We start from the raw sequence: 21,736 nt of genomic DNA, 5'->3' as shown, positions 1-21,736 counted from the left end.
TCATCATTCTATCTCTACCCATATCACCATTAATTTAAGCTTTCTGCCACTTAAAGTTCTCATTTGTGATTTAGATTAACTGTTGTAAGTTTACACAAATGCAGATAATTTTTTTATAAGAGCATTATATAAACAGTTTTTATTATTGTATTAAATTGATATTTAGTTTAACTATGGCTTCATGGGATAGTTTCAGTTCAAGTTTTTGAGACTATTTCCAGGCATTAGATTCAAGGGTTCCCTCAGTCTCAACGGATTCTTTAAGTCTGGTTTCTGTAAAAGTTTGAAGTTCTGTTCCATGTTTTTCCTCTGTTTGATCAATATTCATTTATTGGGTCCTTGATCTAAACTTTCAGTAATGGTAGACAGGCATCACCCAAGAAAATCTATATTTTTCTTGATACCTCATGGTGCAAATACATTTATGATTACCTATCTTAGTATTATATGGAGTCTGGGTGATGCACTGGTTAAGAGCTTACCTGATAACAAAAAGGTAAGGCAGTTCAAATCCACCAGCTGCTCCTTGGAGACCCTATTGGGTTGTTTTACTCTGTCCTATAAGGTCACTGTGAGTCAAAATTGACTGATGGCAAAGGGTTTGGTTTTTTGGTATCTATTTTTTTTTTTTAAGTGTTGGAAGTTCCTGTGTGGTGAAAATGGTTAATGTGCTAGGCTGATAACTGAAAGTTAGAGGTTCCAGTCCACTCAGAGGGACCTCAGAATAAAGTCCTGGAGATCCACTTCTGAAAATTCAGCCATTGAAAACAGTATGGAGCACTGTTCTACTGTGACACATGGGGTCACCATTAGCTGCAGTTAACTGGATGACGACTGGTTTCCTGGATCTTAATGTTGAAAGCTGCATTTGAAGGAGGTAGGGAATACTGCAGAATGATTCAGCTTTTCCAGTCTCTTAAAGAGGTCTGGTCTAATAGTGAAAGTGCAATTCTAAGCTCTCTGTATGGGATGTATTTTCAATTCTTTGAGAGAAATGTCATATATCTTTTCTCGTTTATAGAGAAATTTGTATTTATTAACACGGATTTTCCCCCAGGCATCCCTCAGTTTGTAGTACTGTGGAGGCTTGTGTGTTGCTGTGATGCTGGAAGCTATGCCACTGGTATTCAAATACCAGCAGGGTCACCCACAGAGGACAGGTTTCAGCTGAGCATCCAGGCTAAGACAGACTGGAAGGAGGAGCCAGCAGTCTACTTCTGAAAAGAATTGGCCCGTGAAAACCTTATGAATAGCAGTGGAATATTCTCTGATATACTGCCTGAAGATGAGCCCCTCAGGTTGAAAGGCATTCAAAATACGACAGAGGAAGAGCTGCGTCCTCAAAGTCAACCTTAACGACGTAGATAGAGTCAAGATTTCCAGACCTTGATTTGCTGATGTGGCATGACTCAAAATGAGAAGAAACAGCTGCAAACATCCATTAATAATCCGAACCTGGAATGTATGAAGTATGAATCTAGGAAAATGGGAAATCATGAAAAATGAAATGGAACACATAAACATCTATATTAGTGAGCTGAAATGGACTGGTATTGGCCATTTTGAATCAGCAAATCATACAGTCTACTATGCTGGGAATGACAACTTGAAGAGGAATGGTGTTGCATTACTCGTCAAAAAGAACATTTCAGGATCTATCCTGAAGTACAATGCTGTCAGTGATAGCATAATATCCATCAGCCTACAAGGAAAAACAGTTAATACAATTATTATTCAAATTTACACACCAACCACTAAGCCAAAGATGAAGAAATTAAAGACTTTTACCAAGTTCTGCAGTCTGAAATTGATTGAATATGCAATCAGGATGCATTGATAATTACTGGTGATTGGAATACAAAAATTGGAAACAAAGAAGAAGGATCAGTAGCTGGAAAATATGGCCTTGGTGATAGAAACAATGCTGGAGATCACATGACTGAATTTTGCAAGACCAATGACTTCTTCATTGAAAATACCTTTTTTCAACAACATAAACAGTAACTATAAACATGGACCTGCCAGATGGAATACACAGGAATCAAATCGACTACATGTGCGTGTGTGGAAAGAGACAATGGAAAAGCTCAATATCATAAGTCAAACAAGTCCAGAAGCCGACTGTGGATCAGACCAGCAATTACTCATGTGCAAGTTCAAGTTGAAACTGAAGAAAATTAGATACAAGTCCACAGGAGCCGAAGTATAACTTTGAGTATATCCCACCTGAATTTAGACTCCATCTCAAGAATAGATTTGACATGTTGAATACTAATGACTGATGACCAGACGAATTGTGGAATGACATCAAGGAGATCATACTTGAAGAAAGCAAAAGATCATTAAAAAGACAGGAGAGAAAGAAAAGACCAAAATGGATGTCAAAAGAGACTCTGAAACTTCTCTTGAATATCAAGTAGGTAAAGCAAAAGGAAAAAATGATGAAGTAAAAGAGCCAAACAGTAGACTTCAAAGGGTGGCTCAAGAAAACAAGTAAAGTATTATGGTGACATTTGCAAAGACCTGGAGATGGAAAACCAAAAGGGAAGAACATGCTCAGCATTTCTCAAGATGAAAGAACTGAAGAAAAAATTTAAGCCTTGAATTTCAATACTGAAGGATTCTACAGGCAAAATATTAAAAGACACAAGAAGCACCAAAAGAAAATGGAAGGAATACACAGAGTCACTGTACCAAAAAGAACTGGTCAGTGTTCAACCATTTTATGAGGTAACATAGGATCAGGAACTGACAGTGCTAAAGAAAGAAGTCCAAGCTGCACTGAAGGCATTGGCAAAAAACAAGGCTCCGGGAATTGATGGAGTACCAATTCAGATGTTTCAAGAAACGGATGCAGCACTGGAGGTGCTCACTCACCTATGCTAAGAAATTTGGAAGACAGCTACCTGGCTAATCGACTGGAAGAGATCCATATTTATGCCTATTTCCAAGAAAGGTGATCCAACTGAATCAGAAATTACGGAATGATATTATTAATACCACAGGCAAGCAAAATTTTGCTGAAGATAGTTCAAACGCACCTGCAGCAGCATCTCAGCAGAGAACTGCCAGAAATTCAAGCTGAATTTAGAAAAGGACATGGAACCAGGGATATTTTTGCTGAGGTCAGATGGATCCTGACTGAAAGCAAAAAATACCAGAAGGATGTTTACCTGGTTCAACTGTGTGGCTCATAACACTTCATGGATAATATTGCAGAGAATGGGAATTCCAGAACACTTAATTGTGCTCATGAGAAATCTGCACCTGGATCAAGAGGCAGTCCTTTGAACAGAACAAGGGGATACTGCATGGTTTAAAGTCAGGAAAGGTGTGTGTCGGGGTTGTATCCTTTCACCATACCTATTCAACCCATATGTTCAGCAAATAATGTGAGAGGCTGGACTACATGAAGAAGAATGGGGCATTAGGATTGGAGGAAGACTTATTAACAGCCTGCATTATGCAGATGACACAACCTTGCTTGCTGAAAGTGAAAAAGACTTGAAGCATTTACTGATGAAGATCAAAGACCACAGCCTTCAGTATGGCTCACAGCTCAATGTAAAGAAAACAAAACTCCTCACAACTGGACCAATAAGCAGCATCATGACATGGAGAAAACATTGAGATTGTCAAGGATTTCATCTTACCTGGATCCACAACTAACACCCATGGAAGCAACAGTCAAGAAATCCAAAGAAGCTTTGCATTGGGCAAATTGACTGCAAGAGATCCCTTTACAGTGTTAAAAGCAAGGATGTCACCTTGAGGACTAAGATGCACCAGATCCAAGTCATGGCATTTTCGATCACCTTGTATGCATGCAAAATCTGGACACTGAATAAGGAAGACCCAAGAAGAATTAATGCCTTCGAATTGTGGTGTTGGTGAAGAATATTGAATACATCAGGGACTGCCAAAAAAGATGAACAAATCTGTCTCGGAAGAAGTACAACCAAAATGTTCCTTAGAAGCAAGGATCATGAGATTTTTGTCTCACATACTTTGGACATGTTATCAAGAAGGATCAGTCCCTGGAGAAGGACATCATGTTTGGTAAAGTAGAGGGTCAGAGAAAAAGAGGAAGACCCTGGACTAGATGGATTTATACAGTGGCTGCAACAACGTGCTTAAGCTAGCAACAATTGTGAGGATGGCACAGGTCTGGACAGTGTTTCCTTCTCTTGTGTATAGGGTCACTTTGAGTCAGAATCCACTGAATGACACCTAACAACAACAACATGGGTTTTGAAAACGATAGTTTTTGTAATATCTTATTAATTCAGACATACAAGAGTTATACTCCTTCTTATTAAAAAAAAAATATATAGGTCCCTAAATACATTGTCCCTTGAGAATTATTTCAGTATACAAGTATGCAAGTCATATATAGGGGCCAGGAAAGTATACCAGATGGCCATGGATTTGTAAGACATTCATGATGTGAGATAATTGGCAGGCCCTGACTATTATTTCCATAGGTTTGGCATAGAACTTTATATTTTTAAACACTGGAGATCTGTCAAATTGCTGAGATCACTGGCCATGTTATAATTTTAAAATGGCAATGCGTGCTTCTGTTTTATTAAGTGAAAGCAAAATAAATGATCTGTACAAGAGATAAAACACTTTAATTTTGTATTACTTCGATAAGTGGAGAAAAGTATTACATTATTATAATACTACAAATATTACCCATTGATTTTCATAAATTAAATTACAATACAGACAAAGCATACAAAATCTAGTTATGTTTAGTAATTTGATAGAATATATGCTGTAAAGCTTGATAACATAAAAGTAAATGTAAGCATGACAAATACAGTCCTGTGGAAATGAGGTTGTAAAAGAGTTTTTTTTTTAAATATATGGTAAAATACACATTACAGAGGATTCACCATGCCAAATATTTTAAAATGTACAATTCAGTGACTTTAAATACCATCAAAATATTGTGAAACCATCACTATTATCTAGTTCCAGAACATTTTCTTCACCCCAAAAGGGAGCTAATACCCATTAAGTAGTCGCTTCCCATCTACTCTTCTGCTTTTCTACAATTTCTACCTCTTTATTGATATTCTTTACTTACATGACCTAATTTCCTAGTTTACTCTGTGTGTTGATGTTTACAACTTACACAAAAAGATAGCTTCATTTTCACTACCTTCAAGATTAACCAAAAAAAAGCATAGCCGTCGAGTTGATTCTGACTTAAAATGACCTTTAGAACAGAGTAAAACTGCCTCTTAGAGTTTCCAAGGAATGCCTGATGGATTCAAACTGCTGACAACTTGATTAGCAGACGTAGCTCTTAACCAATAGACTACCGGGTTTTCCAACCTTCAAGATTAAAGGGAAGATTTATATCAAAACTCTGAAATTAGAATACGGATTGATCTTATGCATATATATATGTTATGTACATATATATTTCAGTAATAGCTCATGAAAGTTAATGATTATTTTTGTACTTTTTCCTCATAGAAGTTTCCTAAGTGGCTTGGATGGACAAATACAATCTAACGGTGCTGAATGAATTTATTCTACTGGGGATCACAGATCGCCCTGACCTGAAGGCTCCATTATTTGGGATCCTCCTCATTGTTTACATGGTCTCTGTAGTGGGTAACTTGGGCTTGATCATCCTCACCAAGGTTGACTCTAGGCTACATACACCCATGTACTTTTTCCTCAGACATTTGTCTTTCACTGATCTTGGATATTCAACAGCAATTGGACCCAAACTGCTAGTGAATTTTATTGTAGATCAACCTACAATCTCATATAATTGGTGTGTTATGCATCTCTCTGTCTTCAGTATTTTCATAAGTAGTGAGATTTTCATTCTGTCAGCAATGGCCTATGACCGCTATGTGGCCATCTGTAACCCTCTGCTTTACACAGTCATCATGTCACCAAAAGTATGCCAGGTGCTGGTGGTCATACCTTATCTCTACAGTCTCTTTTTGTCTTTGCTGACAATCATAAAAATTTTCGTTGCATCATTTTGTGGCCATGTTATCAGGCATTTCTACTGTGGTAGTTTGCCCTTGATTTCTTTGATCTGCTCAAACACACATGAAATTAAATTAATAATACTGATCTTTTCGGCTTTTAATTTGGTTTTATCCCTTCTAATAGTCCTTGTGTCCTACACGCTGATACTCATTGCCATCATCAGGATGAACTCTGCAGAGGGCAGGCACAAGGCCTTCTCCACATGTGGATCTCACTTGACAGTGGTAGTCGTTTTCTATGGGACTCTATTCTTTACATATGTGCATCCCAAATCCAGCCATTCCTTTGATACTGATAAAATGGCCTCTGTCTTTTATACCCTGGTAATACCTATGTTAAATCCCATCATCTATAGTTTGAGGAACAAAGAGGTGAAAAATGCTGTACACAGAACCTGGAGACTGTGTTTAAATATTCTACTTAAAATGAACTGTAAGATAAGATAAGAATAATTATTTAATAGGCAATATATCCTATATCCAATTTTCCTTTAGCTGTGTACTGTTTGTCTCCATGGAAAGAATAGAATAAATTAGTGATAAGTGTAGATGCATAGAAATTTCTTCCTTATGTTTTAGCCAGAGTTAATCACCCAGAGATGGCTAACTCCTGCTTATACTTCAAGTATCAACTTATACTTGGTTTCAAGCCTAGGTTAGATATAGCCCTACAAGGTACATTCCTACATATTCTCACACATAGCCTGTTTATATGTTCCTTTCACTGAACATCTATCTTTATGAAGCCAGGGACTTTGTGTATTCCACTCACTACTTAATCTGTTGTACTTGGCACAGGAAAAGGCACAAAAAAGATACCTGGTGAATATTATGTTAATGGACTCATTATATTTAATAAAGAAATATTTTAAATCAAACAATGAATACCCCTCACTTCATAAGGCTTACATTTCTGTAGAAGAGTGAAGAAAATACATAATGATAAGTGGATTATATCATATGATAGAAGGTATTGAGTTATATGAAAATGAAATAGGGCCAGTAGGCAGATGAGCGTTAAAATTTTAATGAAGATCTTTAGGGGAACCCTATGAGAAGATGACTTTTAATCAAACACTTGATAAGTTGAGTGAGTTGGCCTTTACATTGAAAACTAGAAAATATTGTGAAATAAAGACTTAAATAAATGGAGAGATAAGCTATGCTTATAAGTCAGAAGACTCGATATTGTTAAGATGTCAAATTTCCCCAACTGTATTTATAGAGTCAATGAAATTCTAACGAAAATTCAACTGACTTTTTTTTTGGTCTGTGTCGAAATTGACAAGAAAACTAAAATCTATAATGGAATGCAAAGGACCTAGTATAGCTGAATCAACTTTGAAAAAAGAGACCAAAGACAGATGACAAAAAAGAACTGATTCCAAGACTTATTATAAACTATGATAATCAAGACAAAGTGTGATTGGCAAAAAAATTAGCAAATAGGTCAAAGACATATTAGCAAGAGTTAAAAAACACACCCACACATATTTGAACAACTAATTTTTTCATAAAGATTCAAAGAAAAATCAGTGGAGAAAGGATAGCCATTCAACAAATGGTGGTAGAACAATTAGATATTATATACAAATTAATGAATGTGGATCTATAACTTACACATATGCAAGAATTAACTCAAAGTGCATGACAGTTTAAATGTAAATCATCAAATTTTAAAGCTTTTAGAAAGGAAAATAAAACAGCAGAAAATTTTTACCTTGGGTTAGAAAAATATTCCTATACATAACACTGAAGCAAAATCCATAAAATAAGTATTTATTGTATTCAGTTACATCAAAATTTAAAACTACTGCTCTTTAAAATAAATTATTAAAAAACTGGAAGACAAGCCATAGACTGGGAGAAAATATTTCAAATGTTATATCTGTAACAGGATGTTGTTGTTGTATGCTGTTGAGACTGTTTTGACTCACACTGACCTTATAGAACATAGCAGAACTGAGTAATAAGGCTTCCTAGGCTGAAATCATTATGGGAGCAGCTCTCCAGGTATTTTCCTCCTGCGGAGCCACATGTGGGTTAGAATCACTGACCTTTCAGTTAGCAGCCGAGCTCTTAACCATTGTGCCACAATGGTTATAGTGTAAATATCCACATTGTATAAAGCAATCTCAAACTCAATAATAAGAAAACAATATCAAAAAAGGGGGAAAAGATTTGAACAAACACTTCAAAGAAGAATATGTAAGTATAGCAAATAAGCTTATGAAAAGAAATCTTGATGAAATATCACCTTAAATTTAATTTATACCCCAAAGAGTTATCAGCACATGCATATTAGAATGGCTAATTTATAGGCATGTGGAGGAAACTGAAACATAAATAAATGATACCAAAACCAAATGCCATTCCCACCGAGTTGTTTCTGACTCATTGAGCCCTTATAGGACAGGGTAGAACCGTCTCATAGGGTTTTCAAGGCTGTAATCTTTATGAGAGTAGATCACTAGATCTTTTCTCCTTCAGAGCCTCTGGGTGGGTTTGAACAGCTAACCTTTAGGTTAGCAGCTGAACATTTAACCACTGCGAAAGTAAAATGTTGTTGTTAGGTGCCTGGAGTTGGCTCCGACCCATGCACAACAGACTGAAACACTGTTCTGTCCTGCACCATCCTTACAATCACTTTGATGCTTGAGCCCATTGTTGCAGCCTCTCTGTCAATCCACCTCATTGTAAAATAGAACAACTAATTTGGAAAGCAGTGTTGAATTTTCTTAAAAAGTTAAACTTACCTCTACCATACAATCCTGGCATCTCACTTCTATGTATTTACCTAAGAGAAATGAAAGCATACAACCTTAGAAAGACTTGTACACAAATGTTCACAGGGCCTTTAGTAATGATAGCTGAAACATGAAAGAAATGCAAATGCTCATTCAGGGGAGAATAAATAAACAAATTGCGGTATATCCATACAACTGAGTCCACCTCAACAACAAAAACAAAGCACAAAGAAGAAATGAACTGTTAGCATATGAAACACCACAGATGAATATCAAAGTAAGTATGGTGAGTGAAATAAGCCAGATTCAAAAAAAGTATATGAGATAAAATTTGTTTATATAACATTTTTTAAAAATGCAAACAAATAGATCATGATAGAAAGCACATCAATAGCTGAACAGGGCTGGAAGTGGGCCAGAGAGGGTCAGAAGAAAGGGATTAAATAGGGACATTAGAAAATTTTTGGGGTGTTGGATATGTCCATTATCTTTACTACTGTAATAGTTTTTCAAGTACATACATATGTTAAAACATTAAATTGTATGTGTTAAATATATATATTGTTGTTTATTATTCTCCACTAAAACCAATAAAATGATCACCATACTTGCCAAGAAATTGATCCGAATGACCAAAAGCAAGGGGGAAAAAGAAAGAGTAGAAATTAACTCGCAGGTAATACACATATGAATTATTAACCGTGGACAACTGGAATAGGAAAAGAGACAATGGTATAAGAGATGAAATCTATATTGCTTGCAATTAATGTCCAATTAACAATGAAATAATCAAGGATATGAGAATCCAGGAAACAGCAAGCATTTAATGGAGAAAGTACATATTTCTACAACAAATTTTAATTGTTCAGCAAAATTAATAGGGACGTTATGCTTCATTTTACAAAGACATTTCACTGATGTGCGTGTGTGTGCGCATGTGTGTGTGCATGAATATACTATACATACACGACATATATCACGAAGACAATTTTTTAAGAGCAGTGGAAAGGGAAATGCTCAAGGCTGCATGTGGTAGTGATGTTGAGGATAGCTGGGAGGTGAAGATAAATAAAATATATACCATTTGGAAACTAGAAAAGTACGGTGTTACATATATGCTGTTTTTGTTGTTAGTTGATGTTGAGTTGATTCCGACTCATGTATTATTACGTAGCAAGAAGCAGAGAAATACTTGTGTGTATATGTCACAACATGGATAGATCGCCAATCACTAAAATGACTGGAAAATGCAACATTAAGACAGCACAAATTAAATGTGCAGAGTAAAATACATATACACAAAATACTACATTTTTATAAGGATACACTGATGTTGTATGTCAGACATAAAACACAGTAGAGTATGTATCCAGGTGGGAAAGAATAATTGGAATGGGAATTGGCCAGAATGGGGAAAATAAAATATGATATCTTAATCTAATAAAATAAAATGAGAGAAGTCTTAAACAGGCAATTTGCAAAAAAAGAAATTGGAGTAACTAATATCTGTCCCGAAGTCAAAAAGAAAAGACAATATAGAAAAAACAAAGAAATGGCATATCATATGTATGAAATGTACTAATCTCATTCTATTTCAGAACATTATGGAAATGGGGGGAAATTGGGTGGTCTGTCCTAAAAAGACTTTAATCCAGATCCCTGGATGGAACAAATTTGAAGTTAACTAAGAAAAAACGAATAAATGTATCTAAAAGAAACTTACTTTCCCTGGTGAATATGAATAGTTTAGAAAATTAACAGACACCCTAGACATTTTGTTAGGCTTTCAAGAGTTTCATACATAATTAACACATTGTTTGGTATCTCCTCAGGAAGAACCTCAAAGGCTGAGAGAAAGCTGCATTGTTCCCACTATGCCATGTTAAGAAGTCCATGGGGTGTTAAAACAGATTGATTACAGGTAAGAGGTAGAATTTTTTAAGTAGTGCCATGTTTTACTAACATCTAGAATGTTATAGTAACATTTTCAAGGCACCGTTTCAATTGATTTCAAAGTCACAGCAAATTATTAAGAATATTGAGTCAATTCTGTCTGTTTTCCACCATTATTCCTGGTAAGTTTTTATGAGATAAATGTGGATCTCATGTATTCACTTTAATAATTTATTGCTTTGAAATTTAATTTCTGCATTGGTTTGCTAATAGTTTACTCAGAGACTGCTCTGCTCATAGTATTCAGGAATAGATATATGCAAGTTAGATAGAAAGATATATAGATAGATAGATAGATGATAGATAGATGGTAGAGATAGACATAATACTTATGAAGGAGTGATGCTCACAAAGTTTTAAACCAATAATTCTGTTATCTTAACCATAGGAATATTCTCAAATTTTTAAAAACATCTGTGGTATATTCAGATACTTTTTTTAAAGATTATACTTAAAGTTATCTGTGATACCTCATGTCACATAGAGTTCCAATGTTTAATGGGATGTGTTTCATGTTCAGGAAGATTTTAAATAACTTTCAGTAATTAACATATATGTCAACATCAGTATATTGCCTTCTTCTCTAATGTTATTGTGTCATACAGTGATTTAAAAAAATTTTTTTCATTAAAAGTAGAGGGTACTTTTTTATAATGGGAGAGTTTGTGATATCAGTTTTTCACTATTTGTTCAGAGTTCCTCATATACCCTAGGTTTCTCCACGAGGAAAAAAAAAAAACATGATTTGATACAAAAAATTTAGAATGTGTCAGTTATAATACCAATGCCCAATTGGAGGAGAAAGTATTTTAAGTAGACCAACAAAAAAGTAATCTAAAGAACAGCACTTTTGGACACTTTACTCATAGAACTGGTGTTATGGAATGTGGGACTCGGATAAGTTGCAAGGATAGCATCACAGAAATTGTGACAAAGCTTAAGTCACAGTCCAGAAGAATTTACCTATAAATATCTTAAAGATCAAAACAATTAACTGCAACAACAAAAAAAATTATTTCAAGCAATTACTATCAACATCCAAAAAAAAGATAGATGCTATGATGATGATGATAGGCAGACAGACAGATAGATAAATAGATAGATAAATAGACAGATGGATAAAGAAATTGTACTAAGCATACACACTTTTAGAGATATTTTCAGGTATCCTAGACACATTGAAGCCTTTAATTCTCATTGATACTTCCTAACAACCCTGCAAGGAAGTATTTAAATATGATTTTTCAGGTGGGGATAAACAGATTCCTAAAACTTATGTTATTTGCCCAAAGTACCACTTTATATATATTACAAATGGATGTATATATCTATATACATATAACTCTAGGGATGTTTTCATGTATAAAGACAAATAATCCCCTTGTGGTCAATTATGTATCTATCCAAAACCTGTCCAGTGTGTTGAGTGTTCCATCTTGAACCATCTATAATAATAAGCTTTCAAAAGATAACATTTTGAAGTAGAACGTCCAAAATATATCCGTAAGTTTTTTAGGTATATGAAAAAACAAAGGTTTTCAGATGAGTTCAGTAATCATCCATGTACCTAACACCTAGAAGTTTAACATTTTATTCATCATTGTTTCATCTCTCTATCAATGTAGCCATCAATCTAATATATATATGTGTGTATGTGTATGTGTATAAAATTAGTGGGAGGTGGGTATGCATTGAAATATCCTAAAATGGAAAATTTGGATTTATTTTATTCATACTGGCTTTGTAAACTAAAAAATCTACCAGATGGTCCTGCATAAAAGCTATTGACAATGCTTATGTCTCTATCCAGAATAGGTTTCCTGATAGACCAAGATGGACAAACACAATCTAACAGTCCTGAATGAATTCATTCTGATGGGAATCACAGACCGCCCTGAGCTGCAGGCGCCATTGTTCGGGCTGTTTCTCATCATCTACATGATCTCAGTGGTGGGCAACTTGGGCATCATCATCCTCACTAAGATGGACTCCAGGCTACAAACTCCCATGTACTTTTTTCTCAGGTACCTGGCTATCACTGATCTTGGTTATTCAACAGCTGTGGGACCCAAAATGTTGGTAAATTTTGTTATGGATGAAAACACAATCTCCTATTATTTTTGTGCTACAAAGCTAGGTTTCTTTACTGTGTTCATAACTAGTGAACTTTTTATTCTGTCAGCAATGTCCTATGACGGCTATGTGGCCATCTGTAACCCTCTGCCCTACACAGTCATCATGTCACAAAGGATATGTTGGGTGCTGGTGGCAATCCTCTATCTCTGAAGCACAATTGTTTCTCTTCTCATCACCATAAAGATTTTTAATTTATCCTTCTGTGGCTACAGTGTCATCAGGCATTTCTACTGTGACGGTCTCCCCTTGTTATCCTTGCTCTGCTCAAACACACATGAAATCGAATTGATCATTCTTATTTTAGCAGCTTTTGATTTTATTTCATCCCTCCTAATTGTTCTGGTTTCCAACCTCCTCGTTCTTGCAGCCATTCTCAGAATAAACTCAGCTGAGGGCAGGCACAAGGCCTTCTCCACCTGTGGATCCCACCTGACTGTGGTGGTAGTGTCCTATCGGACTTTAAGCTTTATGTATGTACAGCCCAAGTCGAGTCATTCCTTTGATACAGGTAAAATGGCTTCCATATTTTACACCCTGGTTATCCCCATGTTGAATCCCTTGATCTACAGTTTGAGAAATAAAGATGTAAAATATGCTTTACATAGGATATTAGGAGTGTTATGTAATATATTTTCTCAAAGTTCACTATACCATGTCTTTCATATACATTATGCTATGGGCTTTAAATATTTGTCTGTGTGCCTCCGGTGGGGATACCAAGCACAAAAACACAGATAAGCTCAATCTATGTTTCTATATTGCTGTCTACCAGTCAGTCTTCTAAGAGCTGTAAATACAGTAATAAATAAGCCAATAAAAATTGTTGTCTTCCTTATGCAGGAGAGATGTATTACATGCATAATTAAGTAATTGTATAGTACAGTGAATGTGTTAGGGGCCAATAGATTTCAAAAGAAAAAGAAGAACAGTGAGTGTGTGTATGTGTGCAGACATGCACACCTTCTGTTTTAGTGCTCGTACTCTGCCCCGAGGTGGCTAATGCTAATTTGAAGAAGGCTCAACAGTGTGGTGGGATGATTTGAAGAACTACTCATTCATCTGAATTTTCTAAAACATCCATTTCCTAAATCCTGAAATCCCTCTCTTTCATCATCAATGCCTTTACTTTCATATTCGAGCCCTTAGAGGCTGTTTACTTTGTTATTATTTTTATAATACTAATAAAAATAGTACAAAATAAAGTTATTATGTTCAAAAGGATCAGCTCAGCATCTGCTTTTGTCTAAATCAACCCATTTTGTCTACATCAGTGGATATACCAGTTAAGATAAATTTATTGATGTAAGCCACAGAAGTTTCCAGGTTTTTACGTTTTTTTTTTTTTTTTTTCTCTACCAGATTGGTATTGATTCCTAAATTGTTATCCTTATCTCTTTAGAAAACAACCCTGGTGGCATAGTGGTTAAGTGCTACAGCTGCCAACCAAAGGGTCGGCAGTTCAAATCCTCCAGGCGCTCCTTGGAAACTCTGTGGGGCAGCTCTACTCTGTCCTATAGGGTCGCTATGAGTCGGAATCGACTCGACGGCACTGGGTTTTTTTTGTCTGGGACTCTTGTTTAAAGGGTATTTTCTAATTGTTTAAGCATCCTTGCATAAGAAGTTTATTTTATGATGAGATGGGTTCCTTGTCTTGTTTTTGTCTGGCCGAATTTCCTCAAATTTGGTTAATATGAGTGGGCACTATATTTTGATCAGGATCTATTGTTTGAATTCATCATTTTGATTATTCCGTTTGGAAGAAGCAAAAGGAGATAATCCCAAGGTTTGGACTATGCTGTGTTTCTGGTGAGTGAGGTGCGATATGTAGCTTTTTACATATTTGCCAGGGTTTCCGGACATAGTTACTCTATATTCCCTATGAATTTTCCATCCACATTTTCTTATCTTTATTCTTTAAACCTTCCAAAATTTCTTAATCAGAAAAAATTAAGTAGATTTTAGATACATTAAGATTGTCTATTAAAAAAAAAAGGAAACCCTGGTGGCTCAGTGGTTAAGTGCTACAGCTGCTAACCAAAGGGTCGTCAGTTTGAATCCACCAGGTGCTCCTTGGAAACCCTATGGGGCAGTTCTACTCTGTCCTATAGGGTCGCTATGAGTAGGAATAGACTCGACGGCACTGGGTTTTGGTTTTATTATTAAAAAAAATTCAATCTGAGTTTTAGGTTAGGATCATATGAGGAGGGCATATGATAAATTTCCACCTATGTAGAGACTAGATAAATTACACGAGAAAAAAAAAATCGCTGCTAAAGAGGATAAAAAATGGAAATTTAAAATAGTCTCCATCCATCCCAAGATCAATTCCAAGTAGCTTGATTGAGTAATTCTATTAAACATTTAGGGAAAACAAAAAATCCAATACTATACAAATTCTTCCAGAAAACTGAAGAGGAGGGTAGGGTATATTGCCATTTTCTATATGAGGATAGCTTTACCCTGATATCAAATACAGTTGAAAACATTAAAAGAAAAGAAAATAACAGAGCATATATGTGAAAAACCTAAAGAATAAAATGGAGAAATTGAGTCTTGCAATAGGTAAAGACACTAATATACCCAATTAGGTGTTACCCAAGAATGTATGATTGTTTTTTAAATAGCAGTTACTGGCATTCACCATAATAACAAATTAGAATGGAAAAGTAATGCCACATAAACACATGTAGAAAAAAATTTAAAGCCCCGTATTGTGATAAAATTTTGACCAAACTAACACTAAAGATAATATTTACAGAAAGTGGAAATTATCATACAATATCACTATTGTCACACACAAGGAAGACTTTGCAGATCATTCAAAAGCAGTTGCCACGGTACATTAACAGGAAACTGCCAGAAATTCAAGCCATATTCAGAAGAGGACATGGAAAAAGGGATATCATTGCTGATATTAGATGGATCATGGCTGAAAGCAGAGAATACCAGAAAGATGTTTACCTGCATTTTATTGACTATGCAAAGGCATTCGACTGTGTGGATCATAATGAATTATGGATAACACTGCAAAAAGTGGGAATTCTAGAACACTTAATTATTGTGCTCATGAGGAACTTTTACTTAGACCAAGAGGCAGTCATTTAACAGAACAATGGGATACTGCGTGGTTTAAAGTCAAGCAAGGCGTGTGCTAGGGTTGTATGTTTTCACCATATTTATTCAATCTGTATGCCGAGAAATAGTCTAAGAAGCTGGACTACATAAAAAAGAACAAGGCATCAAGATTGCAGGAAGACTCATTAACAAATGCAAAATGCAGATGACACAATTTTGTTTGCTGAAAGTAAAGAGGACTTGAAGTACTTACTGATGAAGATCAAAGACCACAGAGTTCAGTATGCATTAAACTTCAACAAAAAGGAAACAAAAAGGTTGAAGCCATCAAGGATTTCATTTTACTTGAATCCAAAATGAAAGCTCATGGAAACAGTAGTAAAGGAATCAAATGACAGTTTCCAATGGGAAAATCTGCTGCAAAAGATCTTTTTAAAGTGTTAAAAAGCAAATAGGTCACTTTAAGGACTAAGGTGTGCCTGGCCCAAGCCATAGTGTTTTTACTTGGCCCATATGAATGCTAAAGGTGGACAGTGAATAAAGAAGGCCCTCAAACATGGATTGGACTGGACAATGGGTTGGAGAGGGATGCTGGTAAAGAGTGAGCTTCTTGGATCAGGTGGACACTTAAGACTAGGTTGGCATCTCCTGTCTGGAGGGGAGATGAGAGGGTAGAGGGAGTTAGAAGCTGGTGAAATGGACACGAAAAGAGAGAGTGGAGGGAGAGAGCGGGCTGTCTCATTAGGGGGAGAGTAATTGGGAGTATGTAGCAAAGTGTATATAAGTTTTTGTGTGAGAGACTGACTTGATTTGTAAACTTTCACTTAAAAATTGTGACACAATAAAAATTATATATATATAAAAAGAAGGTCCAAGAAGAGCTGATGCCTTTGAATAATGGTGTTGATGAAGAATACTGAATATGCAATGGACTGCCAGAAGAAAGGAAAAAAATCTATCTTGGAAGAGGTACAACCAAAATGCTTACTAGAAGCAACAATGGCAAGACTTTTAACTCACAAATTTGGACATTGTATCAGGAGGGAGCAGTCCCTGGAGAAGGACATCATGCTTGGTAAAGAAGAGGGTCAGTGAAAAAGAGGAAGACTCTCAACGAAAGGGATTGACACAGTGGCTGGAACAATGGGCTCAAGCATAGCAACAATTGTGAGGATGGCACAGGAGCTGGCAGTGTTTACTTCTGTTGTACACAGGGTTGCTATGAGTCAGAACCGAATCCATGGCACCTAACAACAACAACAGTTATTATTGCATATCAACTGTCAATTTGATGAGATTCAGACTTCATAAGTTGGTGAAATCTTCAATTTCCTCATCTTTGAGTTAGTATTGGGTGTGTAAATTTTAATAATAGTAGTATTAACTGGTATTCCCTGTAGGCATATGGATATTACCCTATCATTGACATCATTGTACTTCAGGACAGATCTTGAATTTTTTTTTTTTTTTTTTGACGATGAGTGCAAAGCCATTCCTCTTCAACTTGTCATTCCTGGTATAGTATGCCATATGATTGTCCGGTTCAAAACAGACAATATCAGTCCAGTTCAGCTCACTTAGACCATTTCATTTTTTAAGATTTCTGATTTCTAATGTTCAAACTTTGTACATTCCATGTTCTGATTATTATTAGATGTTTGCAGTTGTTACTTCTCTTTTTGAGTCATGCCAATAAAATAGAACATATTAATCTAATAAAATAAAATAAAGAGAAGTCTTAAAGAGGCAATTTCCAAAAAAAGGAGGAGTTGGATTGGCTAATATCTGTCCCTGAAGTAAATACATATATATAGAGAGAGAATAAAACACAAAGAAACAGTATATCATATATATGAAATGTATTAATTTTATTCCATGTAAAAACATTACTGAAATGGGGAAATATCAAGTGGTCTGTCCTAAAAGTAAAATATTTTAATCCAGATCCCTTGATGGGACAAATTGAAAGTTGACTGAGAATAAATGAATAAACATGTCTAAAAGAAACTAACTCCCTGGTGAATTCAAATTGTTTAGAAAATTAACAGACGCTGTAGATGTTTTGTTAAGCTTTCAAGTGCTTCAGACATGATTAAAACATTGCTTGGTATCTCCTCAGGGAGAGGCTTAAAGGCCGAGAGAATGCTATAAATCCTTCCCACTATGCCATGTTAAGAAGTGCATGGGGTGTTAAAACAGATTCTTTACAGGAAAAAGGTAGATTTTTTTTTTGTAGTGCCATGTTTTACTAATAACTGGAATGCTTTAGTGACATTTTTGAGGCTCCACTTTTCATACCCAGTAACCCAGTGCCGTTGAGTCGATTCCATAGGTGGGAAAATATTAAGAAATTTGATTGAGTTCTTGATACGTTTTGTGTGAGATGAATGTGGATTTCATGTACTCACTTTTATAATATAATTTAACGCTATGAAATTTAATTTCTGCATTTGTCTGCTAATAGCCTACACAGAGACTGTTCTGCTCATGGTATTGGTAATAGATATAGGATGGATAGATAAATAGATATGTAGATCGATAAATAGAAAAGTAGATCGATAGATGATGTATAGATTGATTGATTGATTGGTAGGTAGGCAGATGCACATACATACTTATGAAGTAGTGATGATCATGATGTTTTAAAGCTACAGTTCTGTTATATCAACCAGTAAGGCTATTCTTGTATTTTAAAACATCTCTGGTATACTCAGATACATTTTTTAAAGATTATACGGAAATTTTTCTGTGATATCACATGGCACATAGGAATTCCAATGTTTAATGGGACATAGTTCATGTTCAAAAAGATCCTAACTACCTTGCAATAATTCACATATATGTCATAACCAGTATATTTCCTTTTTCTCCTATGCTATTGTGTTATATAGTGATTTTTTAAACTTTTTTTCATAAAAAGTAAAGGATTCTTTTTTTATAAGAGGGAGTTTATGACGTCAATTTTTCATTATTTGTTCAGATTTCCTCATATAGCCTAGGTTTCCTTGTGAGAAAAAAATATATATCTGATTTGTTAGAAAAAGCTTAGAATGTGTCAGTTACAATACAAATGCCCAATTGCAGGAGAAAGCATTTTAAGTAGACCAAAAAAGAAACTAAAGAATGACGCTGTTAGACACTTTAGTCATAGAACGGGTATTATGGACTATGGAGCTGGGGTCAGTTACAAGGATAACATCTTAATGAACCTATTTGTCATGAATATGGTAACAAAGAACTTAAAGCACAGTTCAGAAGAATTTACATATAAATACCTTAAAAATCAAAACAATTAACAACAATAAAAAAATTTCAACTAATTACTGTCTACATCCAAAAAAGATAGATGATGATGATAGATAGATAGATAAACAGAAAGACAGACAGATAGACAAATAGTCCCAGGCACACACTATTTTATTTTCAAGTATCGTAGACACATTGAAGAACTTAATTCTCATTCATCCTTCCTAACAACCCTGCAAGAAAGTGTTGGAATATGATTTTTTTCAGGTGGGAATAAATAGGTTCATATAACACGTGTTATTAGCCCAAAGTATCTTTTTGTATATACTACAAATGGAGGTATAGCAGAGGTTGCATCTATATACATAAATCTCTAGGAATGTTTTCATGTATAAAGACAAATAATCCCAATTGTCATCAATCATATATATGTGTGTTTATATACATGTATATACATATATATATCCAAAATCTGTCTAGTACGTTGACTGTTCCAACCTGGACCATCTATAGTCATGAGTTTTCATAATGTAATGTTTTGAAATAGAGAATGCAAAATGTTTAGATGCATTTTTTTAGGTATATGAAAAAGACAAAAGTTTTAAGAAGAGTACAGTAAATATCCATGTACCTTACATGTAAATATTTAACATATTATTCATTTTTGTTTCATCTATCAATGTATCAACCAATCTATTTAACACGTATATGTGTATATGTGTGTGCAAAATTTGTGAAAGTTGTGTATGTATTCAAATATCCTAAAATGAAAACTTTGAATTTACAGTAGACATACTGGCTTTGTATACTAAAAATCTACCGGATGATACTACATAAAAGCTATTGATGATGCTCAAGTCTCTTTTTACAGTAGGTTTCTAGATGGACAAGCATAATCTAACAGTGCTGAATGAATTCATTCTGAAGGGAATCGCAGACCGTCCAGAGTTGCAAGCTCCATTGTTCGGGCTGTTCCTCATCATCTACGTGATCTCAGTGGTGGGCAACTTGGGCATCATCATCCTCACCAAGATGGACTCCAAGCTACAAAGCCCCATGTACTTTTTTCTCAGACACCTGTCTATCACTGATCTTGGTGATTCAACAACTGTGGGACCCAAAATGCTAGTCAATTTTGTGGTCAATGAAAACACAATCTCCTATTATTTTTGTGCTATACAGCTAGCTTTCTTTATTATGTTTCTAAATAGTGAATTTTTTATCCTGTCAGCAATGTCCTATGACCGCTATGTGGCCATCTGTAACCCTCTGCTCTACACAGTCATCATGTCACAGAGGAGGTGTTGGGTGTTGGTTTCAATCACCTATCTCTACAGCACATTTGTTTCTCTTCTGATCACCATGAAGATTTTTAATTTATCCTTCTGTGGCTACAGTGTCATCAGGCATTTCTACTGTGACGGTCTCCCCTTGGTATCTTTGCTCTGCTCAAACACACTTGAAATCAAGTTGATCATTCTTGCCTTAGCAGCTTTTGATTTGATTTCATCCCTCCTAATAGTTCTTGTTTCTTACATACTGATCATTGTAGCCATTCTCAGGATGAACTCAGCTGAGGGCAGGCACAAGCCTTTCTCCACCTGTGGATCCCACCTGACTGTGGTGGTAATGTTCTATGGGACTTTAATCTTCATGTACGTGCAGCCCAAGTCCAGTCATTCCTTTCACACTGATAAAGTGGCTTCCATATTTTACACCTTGGTTATTCTCATGTTGAATCCCTTGATCTATAGTTTGAGGAATAAAGATGTAAAATATGCCTTACATAGGACTTTAGGACAATTATGCAATTTATTTTCTCAAAGGTTACTATACTATGATTCATAATTTATGTCATGGGCTTTAAACGTTTTTCTGTGTGCCTCCAAAGGGAATAGCAAGCACAAATGCACAGATTAGCTAAACATGTATTTCTACCTTGCCTTCTACCACTCTACTAAGAGCTATAAGTAGATTAATAAACAGAACAGCAAAAAGTATTGCCTTCCTTGAGCAGGAATGATGCAGTATAAGTGTAATAATTAAGAAATTTTATAGCATCTTAGAATGTGCTAGGGGGTGATAGATTTTTAAAAAATAAAAGAAGATTAGTGAATCTATTGTGTAGGACAGTGAAATTGTAGTAGATACAGGAAGAGTTTCAAGTATCTGGTGTTTTCCTCATCTAGTAGGAAAAAAAACGTATAAAGTATGTGTTTGCGTGTTTGTGTGTATGACTGCACATGCACACCTTCTGTTTTATTTCTCATTCTCTGCCCTGGGGTGGCTAATTCTGATTGGAAGAAAGCTCAGGGCAGTGGGATGATATGAACTACTCAGCCATCTGAATTTGCTCAAATGTCTGTTCTCTCAACCTTGAAATTCCTCTCTTTCATCATCGGTGCCTTTACTTTCATATGTGAACCCTTAGAACATGATTACTTTGTTACTATTTGTTATTATTATATTGTAATAGTAACAAAATAAAGTTATTATGTTCAAGAGGATCATCTCAGTCCAAAGCAGCCCATTTTTTCTCTGTCAGTGGCTATATCA

At 35.4% G+C, this 21,736-nt stretch overlaps 2 protein-coding genes and 1 pseudogene across 2 annotated transcripts; all 3 read left to right on the top strand.

Moving 5' to 3' along the window:
• The first annotated feature begins 5,510 nt into the window (after nucleotides 1-5,510).
• On the top strand, nucleotides 5,511-6,470 carry LOC126080449 (olfactory receptor 8K3-like). Its single transcript, XM_049891666.1, has one exon. It carries the CDS (start codon nucleotides 5,511-5,513, stop codon nucleotides 6,468-6,470), a length of 960 nt encoding a protein of 319 aa, XP_049747623.1.
• A 6,086-nt stretch (nucleotides 6,471-12,556) lies between these two features.
• On the top strand, nucleotides 12,557-13,597 carry LOC126080448 (olfactory receptor 8K3-like; annotated as a pseudogene).
• Nucleotides 13,598-20,062: 6,465 nt separating this feature from the next.
• Nucleotides 20,063-21,028, top strand: LOC126080446 (olfactory receptor 8K3-like). The gene has a single exon (XM_049891665.1). The coding sequence runs from the start codon at nucleotides 20,063-20,065 to the stop codon at nucleotides 21,026-21,028; it is 966 nt and encodes a 321-aa protein (XP_049747622.1).
• Nucleotides 21,029-21,736: the final 708 nt, after the last annotated feature.

Source organism: Elephas maximus, chromosome 7 (assembly GCF_024166365.1).
Source record: "Elephas maximus indicus isolate mEleMax1 chromosome 7, mEleMax1 primary haplotype, whole genome shotgun sequence".
NCBI lineage: Eukaryota > Metazoa > Chordata > Mammalia > Proboscidea > Elephantidae > Elephas > Elephas maximus.
This window is presented reverse-complemented; position numbering and strand designations above follow the sequence as displayed.

Bases quoted from the DNA above. Each gene is read 5' to 3' on its own strand.
- LOC126080446 (XM_049891665.1), top strand. From the start codon at position 20,063: ATGGACAAGCATAATCTAACAGTGCTGAATGAATTCATTCTGAAGGGA.
- LOC126080449 (XM_049891666.1), top strand. From the start codon at position 5,511: ATGGACAAATACAATCTAACGGTGCTGAATGAATTTATTCTACTGGGG.